Genomic DNA, 15,000 nt, shown 5'->3' with positions numbered 1-15,000 from the left:
AAAATCGGTAGAAAATTGAGAAAGTTATGGTTATTTAAAAGTACATGCACCATTAAAACTCAATGTTACGAGTGAGCGAGCTGCCTGTGGCAAGATGGCCGCCAGGTGCGGACGTCGACCTCCATTGAGAGCCTAAGTCCCTCCCCTTCCGGTCGACCGCCATGGGACCTTATTTAGGAAAAATATTGTATGGTAGTCAATGGCGAGAGACAACAAATATTTTGATCTCGTTTGAATTGTGCCCTGAATTACACATATCATGTTTGTCCATTTAAAAGATACATTTTAAAGTCAAGAAAGTCGCAGTTTGATGTAAAACTGTTGAGGTATAAGACTGTGAAAATACGTGATTACAAAGACTACAAACCCCAAAGGCGCACATTTTCTCTCAATGAATGAAGCTAACTTTACTGAAGCTAACTTTACTGAAGCTAACTTTACTGAAGCTAACTTTACTGAAGCTAACTTTACTGAAGCTAACATTACTGAAGCTAACTTTACTGAAGCTGACGTCTGTCATTGTTTCTATAGTCTTGCGTTATAATCGTAACGTTACGCCGTCATGCCTGAGTGTTTAGTACCAGACTGCACACACACGAGCAGCGGATCTCGCTCGTTGTTTCGCTTCCCGGGAGATGTAGTTCATTGAGTGATTTTCACATAAAACTAAATGTTACTCTTCGGTTTTATGAAAAACTGCGACTTTCTTGACTTTCATAATTATCTTTTAAATTGACAAACATCATATGTGTGATTCAGGGCACAGTTCAGACGGAATAAAAAGATAAGTTGTCTCTCGCCATTGACTACCATACATATTTTTTCCGAAATAAGATCCCGTGAGCCGGAAGCGGAGGGGAGGGTCTTAGGCTCTCTATTGGCCAGCAGCGCGGACGAGACATCTAGCCTTTATTATGTATATCTATGGATACAACAGCAACACGACACTTGAGAATGATCACGACACAGGTCATCATCCAATCACAGCGCTCCCTCGCACGCATCAGACCATACCAATAACAAACTCTACATTGAGAATTAATTATTTTCTTGGGACACATCATTGTTTGATTTGTGAACAGATTTCTCTGCTGTCTGGTCCCTCCCGGTTCGATCCGGACTCGCGCTAACGGCTAATCCCTTTCACTGTCTGACCGGGTTTTGATTTCGGCAAATCTATGGAAGCTTGTTTCCGCCACAGAATGAAAAATAAAAAAGGTAATTGCGACTTTTTATCTCACAATTCTGACTTTTTTTCTCACAATTGCAAGATATAAAGTCAGAATTGCGAGATATAAAGTCAGAATTGCGTGATATAAAGTCAGAATTGCTTGATATAAAGTCAGAATTGCGTGATATAAAGTCAGAATTGCGTGATATAAAGTCGCAATTGCGAGATATAAAGTCAGAATTGCGAGATATAAAGTCAGAATTGCGTGATATAAAGTCAGAATTGCGTGATACAAAGTCACAATTGCGAGATATAAAGTCAGAATTGCGAGATATAAAGTCACAATTGCGTGATAAAGTCAGAATTGCGAGATATAAAGTCAGAATTGCGTGATATAAAGTCACAATTGCGAGATATAAAGTCAGAATTGCGTGATATAAAGTCACAATTGCAAGATATAAAGTCAGAATTGCGAGATATAAAGTCAGAATTGCGTGATATAAAGTCAGAATTGCGTGATATAAAGTCACAATTGCGAGATATAAAGTCACAATTGCGAGATATAAAGTCACAATTGTGTGATATAAAGTCACAATTGCGAGATATAAAGTCAGAATTGCGTGATATAAAGTCAGAATTACGAGATATAAAGTCAGAATTGCGAGATATAAAGTCAGAATTGCGTGATATAAAGTCAGAATTGCTTGATATAAAGTCAGAATTGCGTGATATAAAGTCAGAATTGCTTGTTGTGAAGTCAGAATTGCGTGATATAAAGTCGCAATTGCTTGTTGTGAAGTCAGAATTGCGTGATATAAAGTCGCAATTGCGTGATATAAAGTCAGAATTGCGAGATATAAAGTCAGAATTGCGTGATATAAAGTCAGAATTGCGAGATATAAAGTCAGAATTGCGTGATATAAAGTCAAAATTGCGTGATATAAAGTCAGAATTGCGAGATATAAAGTCAGAATTGCGTGATATAAAGTCAGAATTGCGTGATATAAAGTCACAATTGCGTGTTATAAAGTCAGAATTGCGTGATATAAAGTCACAATTGCGAGATATAAAGTCAGAATTGCGAGATATAAAGTCAGAATTGCGTGATATAAAGTCAGAATTGCTTGATATAAAGTCAGAATTGCGTGATATAAAGTCAGAATTGCGTGATATAAAGTCACAATTGCGAGATATAAAGTCAGAATTGCGAGATATAAAGTCAGAATTACGTGATATAAAGTCACAATTGCGAGATATAAAGTCACAATTGCGAGATATAAAGTCACAATTGTGTGATATAAAGTCACAATTGCGAGATATAAAGTCAGAATTGCGTGATATAAAGTCAGAATTGCGAGATATAAAGTCAGAATTGCGAGATATAAAGTCAGAATTGCGTGATATAAAGTCAGATTTGCGTGATATAAAGTCGCAATTGCTTGTTGTGAAGTCAGAATTGCGTGATATAAAGTCGCAATTGCGTGATATAAAGTCAGAATTGCGAGATATAAAGTCAGAATTGCATGATATAAAGTCAGAATTGCGAGATATAAAGTCAGAATTGCGTGATATAAAGTCAAAATTGCGTGATATAAAGTCAGAATTGCGAGATATAAAGTCAGAATTGCGTGATATAAAGTCAGAATTGCGTGATATAAAGTCACAATTGCGTGTTATAAAGTCAGAATTGCGTGATATAAAGTCAGAATTGCTTGATATAAAGTCAGAATTGCTTGATATAAAGTCAGAATTGCGTGATATAAAGTCAGAATTGCGTGATATAAAGTCACAATTGCGAGATATAAAGTCAGAATTGCGAGATATAAAGTCAGAATTGCGTGATATAAAGTCAGAATTGCTTGATATAAAGTCAGAATTGCGTGATATAAAGTCAGAATTGCGTGATATAAAGTCACAATTGCGTGATATAAAGTCAGAATTGCGTGATATAAAGTCAGAATTGCGAGATATAAAGTCAGAATTGCATGATATAAAGTCAGAATTGCTTGATATAAAGTCAGAATTGCGTGATATAAAGTCAAAATTGCGTGATATAAAGTCAGAATTGCGAGATATAAAGTCAGAATTGCGTGATATAAAGTCAGAATTGCGTGATATAAAGTCACAATTGCGTGTTATAAAGTCAGAATTGCGTGATATAAAGTCAGAATTGCATGATATAAAGTCAGAATTGCTTGATATAAAGTCAGAATTGCGTGATATAAAGTCAGAATTGCGTGATATAAAGTCACAATTGCGAGATATAAAGTCAGAATTGCGAGATATAAAGTCAGAATTGCGTGATATAAAGTCAGAATTGCTTGATATAAAGTCAGAATTGCGTGATTAAAGGTCAGAATTGCGTGATATAAAGTCAGAATTGCGAGATATAAAGTCAGAATTGCGTGATATAGTCGCAATTGCGTGATATAAAGTCAGAATTGCTTGATATAAAGTCAGAATTGCTTGATATAAAGTCAGAATTGCGTGATATAAAGTCAGAATTGCGTGATATAGTCGCAATTGCGTGATATAAAGTCAGAATTGCTTGATATAAAGTCGCAATTGCATGTTATAAAGTCAGAATTGCGAGATATAAAGTCAGAATTGCTTGATATAAAGTCGCAATTGCGTATTGTAAAGTCAGAATTGTGAGATATAAACTATTAAAAGTCAGTCTTGTTTTTCCTTAGAATAGGCTTTATGCACAGCTTCACTACTTCCTGAACTTCAGCCAGCCCTTTGTTTCCTGTCTGTCATTATTGGACAAACTGATTAATCCAGGTGTGCCTGATTATTGTTTCTGAGGCCAGGCACACCTGGATTAATCAGTTTGTCCAATAATGACAGACAGGAAACAAAGGGCTGGCTGAAGTTCAGGAAGTAGTGAAGCTGTGGCATAAAGCCAATTGGCCTGATAACTCGCGAGTTTATATCTCACAAAAGATGTCAGAATCTCGAGATATAAACTCGCAATTATGTGTTATAAAGTCAGAATTGCGAGATGTAAACTCGCTATTGTGAGAAAAAAAGTCAGAATTGTGAGATAAAAAGTCTCAATTCTGTTTTTTTTTCTCGCAATTGTGACTTTATTTCTCATAATTGCGACTTTATTTCTCATAATTGCGACTTTATATCTCGCAATTGCCACTTTATTTCTCATAATTGCGACTTTATTTCTCAAAATTGCGACTTTATTTCTCATAATTGCGACTTTATATCTCGCAATTGCGACTTTATTTCTCATAATTAAGACATTATTTCTCATAATTGCGACTTTATATTTTGCAATTGCGACTTTATTTCTCAGAATTGCGACTTTATATCTCGCAATTGCAACTTTATATCTCGTAATTGCCACTCTATTTCTCAGAATTGCGACTTTATATCTCGCAATTGCGACTATATTTCTCACAATTCTGACTACATATCTCGCAATTGCGACTTTATTTCTCACAATTCTGACTACATATCTCGCAATTGTGATATAAAAAGTCACAATTATTATTATTTATTTATTTTATTCAGTGGCGGAAACAAGCTTCCATACAAATCAGTTTTGGTGAATTCAAACTATGTGAGTATTGGTAAAAAAAAAAAAAAATCAGGATTCTATGATGAATAGAAGGTTCAAAGTAGATTTATCCGAAATAAAAAAAAGCTTTTGTAACATTATAATGTCTTTACTGTCACTTTTGATTAGGACTTTAATGCGTCCTTGCTGAATAAAAGCAGGCTCTTACTTTCTTTATTTTCTTTAGTGTGTAATGTTACCAAAGCTTTCCATTTCAGATAAATGCTATTATTTTGAACTATGGTTTGTGTGACCTTACATTGTACATAAATAGGTTAAGCAAAACAAATGTGTTTATGTCTGAGAACCTTTTAAACACATACGAACCTGAAATGACATATACTGTGTGATACAGTACAAATATTTTAAATGTGTCCCTTATTTTCCTGTAAAAACCACGATTGTCCCGCATTTTTCTTTTCTGAAGTCCTCAACCCTAGGAACCAGACACGGGATATTGTGCCGCTTCCAAAACACTCTTAAAAATCTCATTTTACAAGTCATCCTCCTTGTTGAAATCTTCATTATGGGGCTTTCAGAAGAGATGCATGACGATAAAAGTCTATTGGCTGTAGAGAAAGCAATTTTTAAGCTCTTTTAGCTTAAATCATGCATCTGGTTTTATTTTGCACCGATTATTAGAAGTAAATGCAGAGCATATCGGTGCTTTGAGAAGAGATATACTGTACGATAGTAAATGTCTATTGGTTTTTTGCAATGATTCACAATTTCTCAGAATATCCATGCCATCAACATTGACTCTATTAACTTGCTTTATTCTTGTCATGGATTCATCAGTGCATGTTATTCCAGAGAAAAATCTAAATTCAAAACACCTCGTTTTTAAGCTTCATGTGCAAAAAAAAAAAAATCACATTATGAAAATGCATTTTTAGTTGACTTTTTAAACAGATATTTTGAGGTCTTTTAAAGCCCTCAAACAATGCAGCCGAAGCATGAATCAACATTACCCAAACCCAATTTCTAAACTGCAAAGTAATCACGTATTTTTCAATCCCGTTTCAATCGCCCTCAAGAAAAATGGCAAATAGACCAGATATGATTTTAAGAGGTTTTCTGGTTGCGAGGCTTTCTGCAGAGATTGAAACCACAGCAGTCGTTCTGTCATGTGTCATTCGTCAAGCCCATGTTCTGCTCACTGTTCGAGTGTATTCGAGAGGTCGTCCTTTGGCTCTGTGCGGCTGTTTCGAGGAGAGGAGGAAAAGGCTGAAGTGACATGCTTAATGAGACGTCCTGATGAAGTGTCAGATGGAGGTTTGCGATCGATAACACTTGGCAAGACATAAACTAGTCCTGTAAGTGCAGGGTTCATGACCACAGACTGAGAACTGACAGTAACAAGATGTGCAGAGTTTTGAATTTCATCATGCAATATGTCTTTTAATCATACTGTGACAAGTTAGAGGAAAAACTGGGTCAGATTTGAACTTTTTGAGATGTTTTAACCCTCTGGTGCTCTTCGCATGTCACTCAAAAATTTATTTATTTATTTATTAATTTATTTTTTGGTCAATTGAATGAATGTACTATATTTTAGTTTGATAATGTTTTTTCTTTATTTAATGTTTTGGGGATTTTTTTTATAGTAAATTATATTTACGCTGTAAATATTTCACTTTTTGAGCATGGACCTGAACATTTTATTTTCAACTTAAACTAAATCCCGTAAATCTTGAATGCTTTAAAGCACAGACTTCAGTTTGATCTCTTTTCAAAGACGACACTTGCTGAAGTGAAACATTTTTTTAAAAAGTGAACTTGAAAAAGTAACAGAATTTTATGTATTTTGTTGTGAAAAATGCACTAAAAAACCTATGTAAAATTTTTATGTGGAATATACACTCACCGGCCACTTTATTAGGTACACCTGTCCAACTGCTCGTTAACACTTAATTTCTAAGAAGCCAATCACATGGCGGCAACTCAGTGCATTTAGGCATGTAGACATGGTCAAGACAATCTCCTGCAGTTCAAACCGAGCATCAGTATGGGGAAGAAAGGTGATTTGAGTGACTTTGAACGTGGCATGATTGTTGGTGCCAGAAGGGCTGGTCTGAGTATTTCAGAAACTGCTAATCTACTGGGATTTTCACGCACAACCATCTCTAGGGTTTACAGAGAATGGTCCGAAAAAGAAAAAACATCCAGTGAGCGGCAGTTCTGTGGGCGGAAATGCCTTGTTGATGCCAGAGGTCAGAGGAGAATGGCCAGACTGGTTCGAGCTGATAGAAGGGCAACAGTGACTGAAATAACCACTCGTTACAACCGAGGTATGCAGCAAAGCATTTGTGAAGCCACAACACGCACAACCTTGAGGCGGATGGGCTACAACAGCAGAAGACTCCACCGGGTACCACTCATCTCCACTACAAATAGGAAAAAGAGGCTACAATTTGCAAGAGCTCACCAAAATTGAACAGTTGAAGACTGGAAAAATGTTGCCTGGTCTGATGAGTCTCGATTTCTGTTGAGACATTCAGATGTTAGAGTCAGAATTTGGCGTAAACAGAATGAGAACATGGAACCATCATGCCTTGTTACCACTGTGCAGGCTGGTGGTGGTGGTGTAATGGTGTGGGGGATGTTTTCCTGGCACACTTTAGGCCCCTTAGTGCCAATTGGGCATCGTTTAAATGCCACGGCCTACCTGAGCATTGTTTCTGACCATGTCCATCCCTTTATGGCCACCATGTACCCATCCTCTGATGGCTACTTCCACCATGTCACAAAGCTCTAATCATTTCAAATTGGTTTCTTGAACATGACAATGAGTTCACTGTACTAAAATGGCCTCCACAGTCACCAGATCTCAACCCAATAGAGCATCTTTGGGATGTGGTGGAACGGGAGATTCGCATCATGGATATGCAGCCGACAAATCTGCGGCAACTGTGTGATGCCATCATGTCAATATGGACCAAACTCCCTGAGGAATGCTTCCAGCACCTTGTTGAATCTATGCCACGAAGAATTGAGTCAGTTCTGAAGGCAAAAGGTGGTCCAATCCGTTACTAGCATGGGGTACCTAATAAAGTGGCCGGTGAGTGTATATTTTCAAAATCACGTTTTACTCTAAAACTGCAGGGTCTTATATATAGCTATAAATCTAAACAAGTTTGAGCTTGATATCTCAAAGAAATGAGCTTTCAGATCAGATTTAGTTCGGCTGCAGTACCAAACGCTTCCACTAGAGGAAATTCGTCTCCCATTCATTTCCAATGCGCTCATTTTTTGGCCGTGAGGAGCACAAGTGTGACTATTTTATTCAGGACCATTTCACCTGTTCGAATCATGTCCGTGATTTTGTTTTGTGTTCCCATAGCGAGTGCCAAAACCTTTACCAAGTTTCGTATTATTCCAATGAAGTAATAAATTAAATAAAGTAAAATGTTTCACTAGAAGAGCACCAGAGGGAATGCTTCACTAATGTTCACACGGGGAACATCGGCTGTTGTGTTGGTGATAAAACGGACACATTATATAAATTGCATGTTGCCGGTAAACATGCTGAAATATAAATGAGTTTTAAAGAGGTTGCATGCTAGCAGGGTGACATGAGGAAAGGAAAGCCGTCTGTGAGATACCATACCAGCATTAGTTTGCTTAATAATTCATGCCGGGAATATTAAACCAAAGAGGAAAATAGGTTATTCATGTAGCATTGTGAGAAAAATTAAGACTTGATGATAGGAAATTCTTTTTCTCAAACATAAAACTTCCTCTTTTTGTATATTCATTAGATTCAAAAGATTTTTAAAATAAAATAATAGTTTTATTTAGCAAGGACGCATTAAATTTATCATAAGTGCCATTTATAATGACATTTAAAAATAAAGGGTGTTCTTACAATATGTAAGAATTTTGTAATAAAATATCCCAAAATCACTTGAACAGTGTGATATATTTCCTGCAGTTGTGTACTTACAATATCCCAAAAGTCTCCAAAGATTTTTTATTTCAGAGAAATTCCAGTTTTAAATAAGTGGCCGTCCCGGAAAAAAACGTTGCCTGTCAATGACGCAATATCCGCGCTATCCTCGGTTTCCGCTCAAACTGCCTTAGCCATGACGTAACCATGGCGACAGACGTGGACAACTGCGTAGTGCGTAGCGTTTAGCGGCACGCAGTTCTTGTTTCTTTCAAACATAGACCATGGCAAGCAGACTTTGGGACAAACAAGGAGAACTAAAATGAGGATCAATATCAGCGTGGCGTTTTTGAGATGCCGAGAGCTAGCGTCCGCGACTAACTTGGACTCGACAGAGCTTCACGAGTCACGACAGCTTTACTAGACCGGTGAGCAAATGTACATAAAACAAATCAATGTTATATAACGTTAGCTCAACATGATGAAATGTTAGAATATGGTCAGTATGTTATTCTAATGTTGATCTAGCTTACTGCTAGTTTCGTATAGCAAACGAACTAACACGTATAACATTATAACTTTCAACACACATTAAAATGCCGTTTAGTGTGATAGTGTAACGTTAGACCGAGTGAAGCAGCGCTGCGTTACCTCACAAGTTTAATTCGTCTAATAAACTGACCTGTGTGAGTAATACAGCACTTGCGGGTTCGGTAGAATTAAATGTCCTTATTCCTTTATATCCGCGGGACTCGCGTGTGATATCTGTCTCTTTAGCAATCACGACCTGCTTCATACCACTGTAATGTTAAAAACATGAATGGTTGCGCTCATCCATAAACATTATTAGATCCATCAGCTTGACAGCAAGTCCCATCATTCAGCGCATCACTGCGTCATCAACCTACGCCTGTGTTATTGATGGAAACTGCGCCCTCTTGTGGCGAAAGAAACCTACATATTGTGCCTTTAAACTTCATCAAAAAATCCTGAAAATTAAAATACATCAAGGTTTCCACAAACCAACTGTTTTCACCACTGATAATAATCATAAATGTGTCTTGAGCATCAGATCATCATATTAGAGTGATTTCTGAAGGATCATGTGACACTGAAGAGTGAAGACTGGAGTAATGATGCTGAAAATTCAGCTTTGATCACAGGAATAAATTACACTTTACTATATATTCACATAGAAAACTTTAAAATGTAAAATCTTTTCACAATATTTACAGTATTTATGATTAAATAAATGCAGCCTCTGTGAATCTTTCCGACCCCAAACTGTGAATGATAGTGTGGTCTACAGTCTCCATAAGTCTTACATGCATGTTGGATCGATGTGTAGCTCTTCACAGACTGATGTTTTTTAGTTATTCTGGTATGACAAGCTTAAATTGTTCCCAGTGTTACTCGTCGTAATTGCATTTTTACTAGTAAGAATTCAAATAGAGACCTCTACAATTCAATTCATATCAAATCACTAGTCATATGTCTCCATTGACTTCCATTCATTTTTAATTACGGAGCTCTACAATTGAATTGTTACTAGTAAAAATGCAATTACAACGAGTATCACGGGGTACAATTGAAAGGATTAGTTCACCTCAAAATGAAAATTTCCTGATAATTGACTCACCCCAATGCCATCCGAGATGTTCATGTCTTTCTTTCTACAGTGGAAAAGAAATTAAGTTTTTTGAGGAAAACATTTCAGGATTTTTCTCCACACGATAGACTTCAATCGCAACCAACATGATGAAGTCCAAATCAATGCAGTTTCAAACAGCTCTGCAGGATCCCAGCGGAGGAACAGGGTCTTATCTAGCGAAACCATCGTCATTTTCTAAAAAAAAAAAAAAAAAAAAAAAACATTTATATACTTTTTAAGCACAATTGTTGGTCTTGTGCTGGTCGGCGACGCGCCAGGGATTACGTCATCACGTTGGAAACGTCACATGTCATCTATCTAAGTTATTTGTCTGTGTACTCCTGTTCAAAAAGGCAGGGAAGGGCGAACAATTCCTTCTCATTTTCTCCCGTTTTCTCCTCCAACTTCAAAATCGTCTGACATCTTTGTTTTAATTTATTATTATTATTAAAAATAAAAATAAATCGTGACGTTTCCAACGTGATTACGTAATGCCTGGCGCGTCACCGACCAGCACAAGATGAACAATTGTGCTTAAAAAGTACATAAATGTTTAATTTTTTTTAGAAAATGAGCCATGGTTTCGCTAGATAAGACCCTGTTCCTCCGCTGGGATCGTGCAGAGCCGTTTGAAACTGCATTGATTTGGACTTCAACATGTTGGCTGCGATTGAAGTCCGTTGTGTGGAGAAAAATCCTGAAATGTTTTCCTCAAAAAACGTAATTTCTTTTCCACTGAAGAAAGAAAGACATGAACATCTCGGATGGCATTGGGGTGAGTAAATTATCAGGAAATGTTCATTTTGAGGTGAACTAATCCTTTAAGCTAAAACGGCTTGCCATTTTATCCACTAACAAAGTGAACTCCACTCCTTTCTCTGTGGACAGTCAGTCTTCCCCCGGATGAAGCGGTAAAGTGGATCGCCTGCGGTTCAGAGTCTGTTTAAAGTGTGCTGTCATTCATCGAGTTGCTGTCGTGAGTTCAGTCTCAGGAGACGTCTCTCTCAAGGGCAAGAAAGTGTGTGAATGCGCTTACGGTGCGTTTCTCGGTCTAAAGCGAGTCGCAGTGGCGTAACGTTGCCGTCTCTCTCCGTGTTTAAGTGGTGTCCCGTTTCCAGCCTGCCCTGGAGGACCGAGTGAAGAGATGCAGACGCTGACACAGCAGAAACTGTGCAGTGGTTTTTCTTTGGCTTGTTTCAGGAGTTCGCTTGTGGTGTGTTTTGCAGTGATTTTGATTATGATTTCACTTTTCTAGCTGTAGTTAGTGTGTAATGTTGCTGTTTGAGCATAAACAACATCTGCAAAGTTACGACGCTCAAAGGTCAAAGCAAAGGGAGATATTTGCTTTTAAAGAAATCGTTTTTAAGGACTACAACAAACGGCTGGTAGAACTACACGAGCTTCCTCCCAGGGTTAGTGACATCACAGACCCTAGAATTTACATAAACCCCACCCCCGGGAACACGATTTATAGATTATCATGACAGAATATGCTAATCAATTACTATAGAAGATGGACACATAAGCTACATAAATCCATCAACTAACCATTCAGAGATGTCCTGTTGCTTCTACATGTTGTCACTTCTTCTTGAGTCTCTCCATCATTGCCTGACTCGGTTTGAACATAAACATTGACTTTGTGTGTGTGAGGTAAAAAGACACAAGCTGTTGTAGCTCCGCCCCCTGTGCCGGGAGCTGCAGCTCATTTGCATTTAAAGGGACAGACACAAAAACGGTGTGTTTTATCCTCACCCTCAAAAAGTGGCAACTTTAACATGCTATATAAAAATATCTGTGGGTTGTTTTGAGCTAAAACTTCACACACACACTCTGGGGACATCAGAGACTTATTTTACATCTGTGAAAGGGGCATTATACCACCCCTTTAAAGTGCTTTTCCGATGATTATCTTTTATGTTTGTAATACAGCTGTTTGTGAATGTATAAGGTCTGCGAAGTTTCAAAGTTCGAAGTGCAAATAAATGTTATTGTCTCTTAAAAGAAAGAAACGAGTCGCCAGTAATTCCAGTCTCAGTTCCTGCACGAACCTACGTAGGTTTGTAACTAATTTGCATAATGTCAGTCTAAGGGTACTTTTACACAACAACGATCTGCTTGAAACGGAGAAGTTTTTCCTTTGAGTACAAACGACACCATTGTCAAAACGAAACCCATTCACACGGATCCACGAAAACGACTAAAAACGCTGTATTCTGCTGCCAGTCCACTAGATGGCGATGAAACACTATAGTATACAACACGTAATACACATGTGCATGACGTCATCGTCTTCAGAGATTCACGTTTTTGTTGTTTACACAGAGACCATTTTCAAAAACTTCCACTTGCGTTTGCGTTTACACGCACCCAAAACGCCGTTTTCGTGTAAATTAACCGCCAAAACGCATAAAGGTTTTGTGTTTTTAGTTGAAAATGGTGTCGTGTAAACAGCCCCTAAGGTTTTCGTTGGCTGCTGCGAATGACAGAGGCCTGGAAGAGTTTGGTTCACGTTGTTCATGTCGACCAATCACAACAAACTGGGCCGTCTGACCAATCAGAGCAGAGCAGCTCTCAGAGAGGCGGGGTTTAGAGAGACTGAATCTTCAAACGAACCGTTTCAGGCACTGTGAGAAAAGAGCTGATTTTTGCATCTTGGACACATGTAAACCTATCATAGGAGACTCAAAACAAAATTAGGAGCCTTTAAAACAGCATAATAGGACACTTTAGTGGGAAATAGACTCCCAGTTTTCAAACTACTAGGAAAAGTTTCTGTGTATCTGTCAGCGGTGTTAAATTGTAGAATAAATTAAATAACGAGTTAAAGCAACGTCCAAACATATTCCATTTTATAAAGATGTGCAAAGAAATTATATTCCAGAGGTACAAAGAAACACAGTGCTAATAATAACCTGAGCTTATATTGAATAATTTGTAGTATGTGTATAAATATTGTTGTGTATGTGTAATATATGTATGTGAAAAGAACAGATATTTCCATTGATTATAGATTTATTATCTCTGTAGATTTATTATTTTGCAGCCATTTCCTTAAATATAGTAGTAAGGGTATAAAGGGGTAGGAGTACATACGTTTTACTTCTTCCTACTCCTTTTTGTACATGTAAATAGAGTTTTTTTTTAAGTACTGGAAAGTTTTATTTTGTTGTTCATCTGTTTTTTTTACCATTATTTTTTTTCCTTCTCTGATTTCTTTTTTAATTGTATTTACATGTTCAAAATAAAGATATCAATCAATCAATCAAGCAAAATACTATAATATTATACATAACAGGGGCTCTTTAAGCACAGTTTATATTATGCAGTAATAGTGCACCATCAATCATAGGCTTTTGACATTTAAATATGCATCAAGTTTGACACTTGATTTTGATATGTGCTGATCCTGTGCATGTATACGCCCTCATCAGGAGCTGATCACAGCCTGGTACATCGGCTTCTTGTGTCTGATCCTGGCCTCGTTCCTGGTGTACCTCGCGGAGAAGGAGGATAATGAGATGTTCGAGACCTACGCCGATGCGCTCTGGTGGGGTCTGGTAAGCACTTCGCACTCCCTCGCCATTAACAAACACGCTTGAAGTAATGGAGCGTGTCCACAGATCTCTCATAATGTGCTCTGAGGTGGATATTGTTCCAGATCGTATTCCCCGGATAACTCGCTACTTCGCTACACTGATAAACACAATTTGTTTTCTTGCACTCGATTTACTGTTAATGTTCTGGTGCATCTGGTGCATAAGCGCTTCTGCATTGCTGTGTGTCATATTTTCAGCTTTATTATGGTTACTCAACACTCAGGGTAGTTTCTCTATCTAAGACTGCAGTTGCTCTCGGGACGCCGGTGAAGCGCTGGCGTGATTCCTCTGGAAAAAAACCCAAGGACATCAGATAGACTAACAGCTGAAGTTTACACACACACACACACGTCTGGGAGGATCATTAATTATGCATGGATGTTTATCGCTCGTTGAGTTTAAAGAGGTGATATTTCAGAAAGATCACAGATGATAGAGTTCAAGGACTTGCATAATTTAATGAGATTTGATTTGTATTCATTTTTTTGTTTTATATTTTGTTTGTTTATATCATGACACTACCAGATATTACATCTGTAATAGTGACTAATCATAAATATACCAATTATTACATGCAAAGTGAGATATTTCAAGCCTTTATTTGTTATAATTTTGATGATTTTGACTTATGGCTTATGAAAACCCCAAATTCAAAATTAGAATATTGTGAAAAGGGTTTCATAAGCTGTAAGCCATAATCATCAAAATTATAACAAATAAAGGCTTAAAATATCTCACTTTGAAATATCTCAACCTTTTAAGTTGAATTACTGAAATAAATGAACTTTTGCACCATATTCAAATTTTTCGAGTTTCACCTGTATATATATATATATATATATATATATATTTGCAGTATTATATTGGGAGTATATATAAGTATTTGTGTATGAATATATGATAAGAATCTAATGGGATTCATCATGCACCTCTATGCATTAAGGTAATAAACCTTTGGAGGAAAATTAATTCATCTTAATCCTAATTTTAAAAACCTACTGGTATAAAAAAATGCTTCGATTTATGCAAAATACACGTTTTTTTGGAGGGTTGGTCAAATGTGAGCCAGAAATCTTAGAGAGCAGCCAATGACAGTGATTGAATTATGACATGCAT

At 37.2% G+C, this 15,000-nt stretch overlaps 1 protein-coding gene across 4 annotated transcripts in view; it reads left to right on the top strand.

The window, feature by feature from the left end:
* The window catches only part of LOC130072472 (potassium voltage-gated channel subfamily KQT member 2), a 70,127-nt gene that overhangs the window by 23,853 nt on the left and 31,274 nt on the right, over window positions 1–15,000 (top strand). For all 4 annotated transcript variants that reach the window (XM_056237593.1, XM_056237592.1, XM_056237590.1 and 1 more), the window contains exon 5: window positions 13,720–13,845. In XM_056237593.1, coding sequence (XP_056093568.1) covers window positions 13,720–13,845 — 126 coding nt within the window. The remainder of the gene's footprint in view (window positions 1–13,719; window positions 13,846–15,000) is intronic.

Source organism: Rhinichthys klamathensis, unplaced genomic scaffold (genome assembly GCF_029890125.1).
Source record: "Rhinichthys klamathensis goyatoka isolate OS25496 unplaced genomic scaffold, OSU_Roscu_1.1 h1tg000488l_1, whole genome shotgun sequence".
Lineage (NCBI taxonomy): Eukaryota > Metazoa > Chordata > Actinopteri > Cypriniformes > Leuciscidae > Rhinichthys > Rhinichthys klamathensis.
This window is presented reverse-complemented; position numbering and strand designations above follow the sequence as displayed.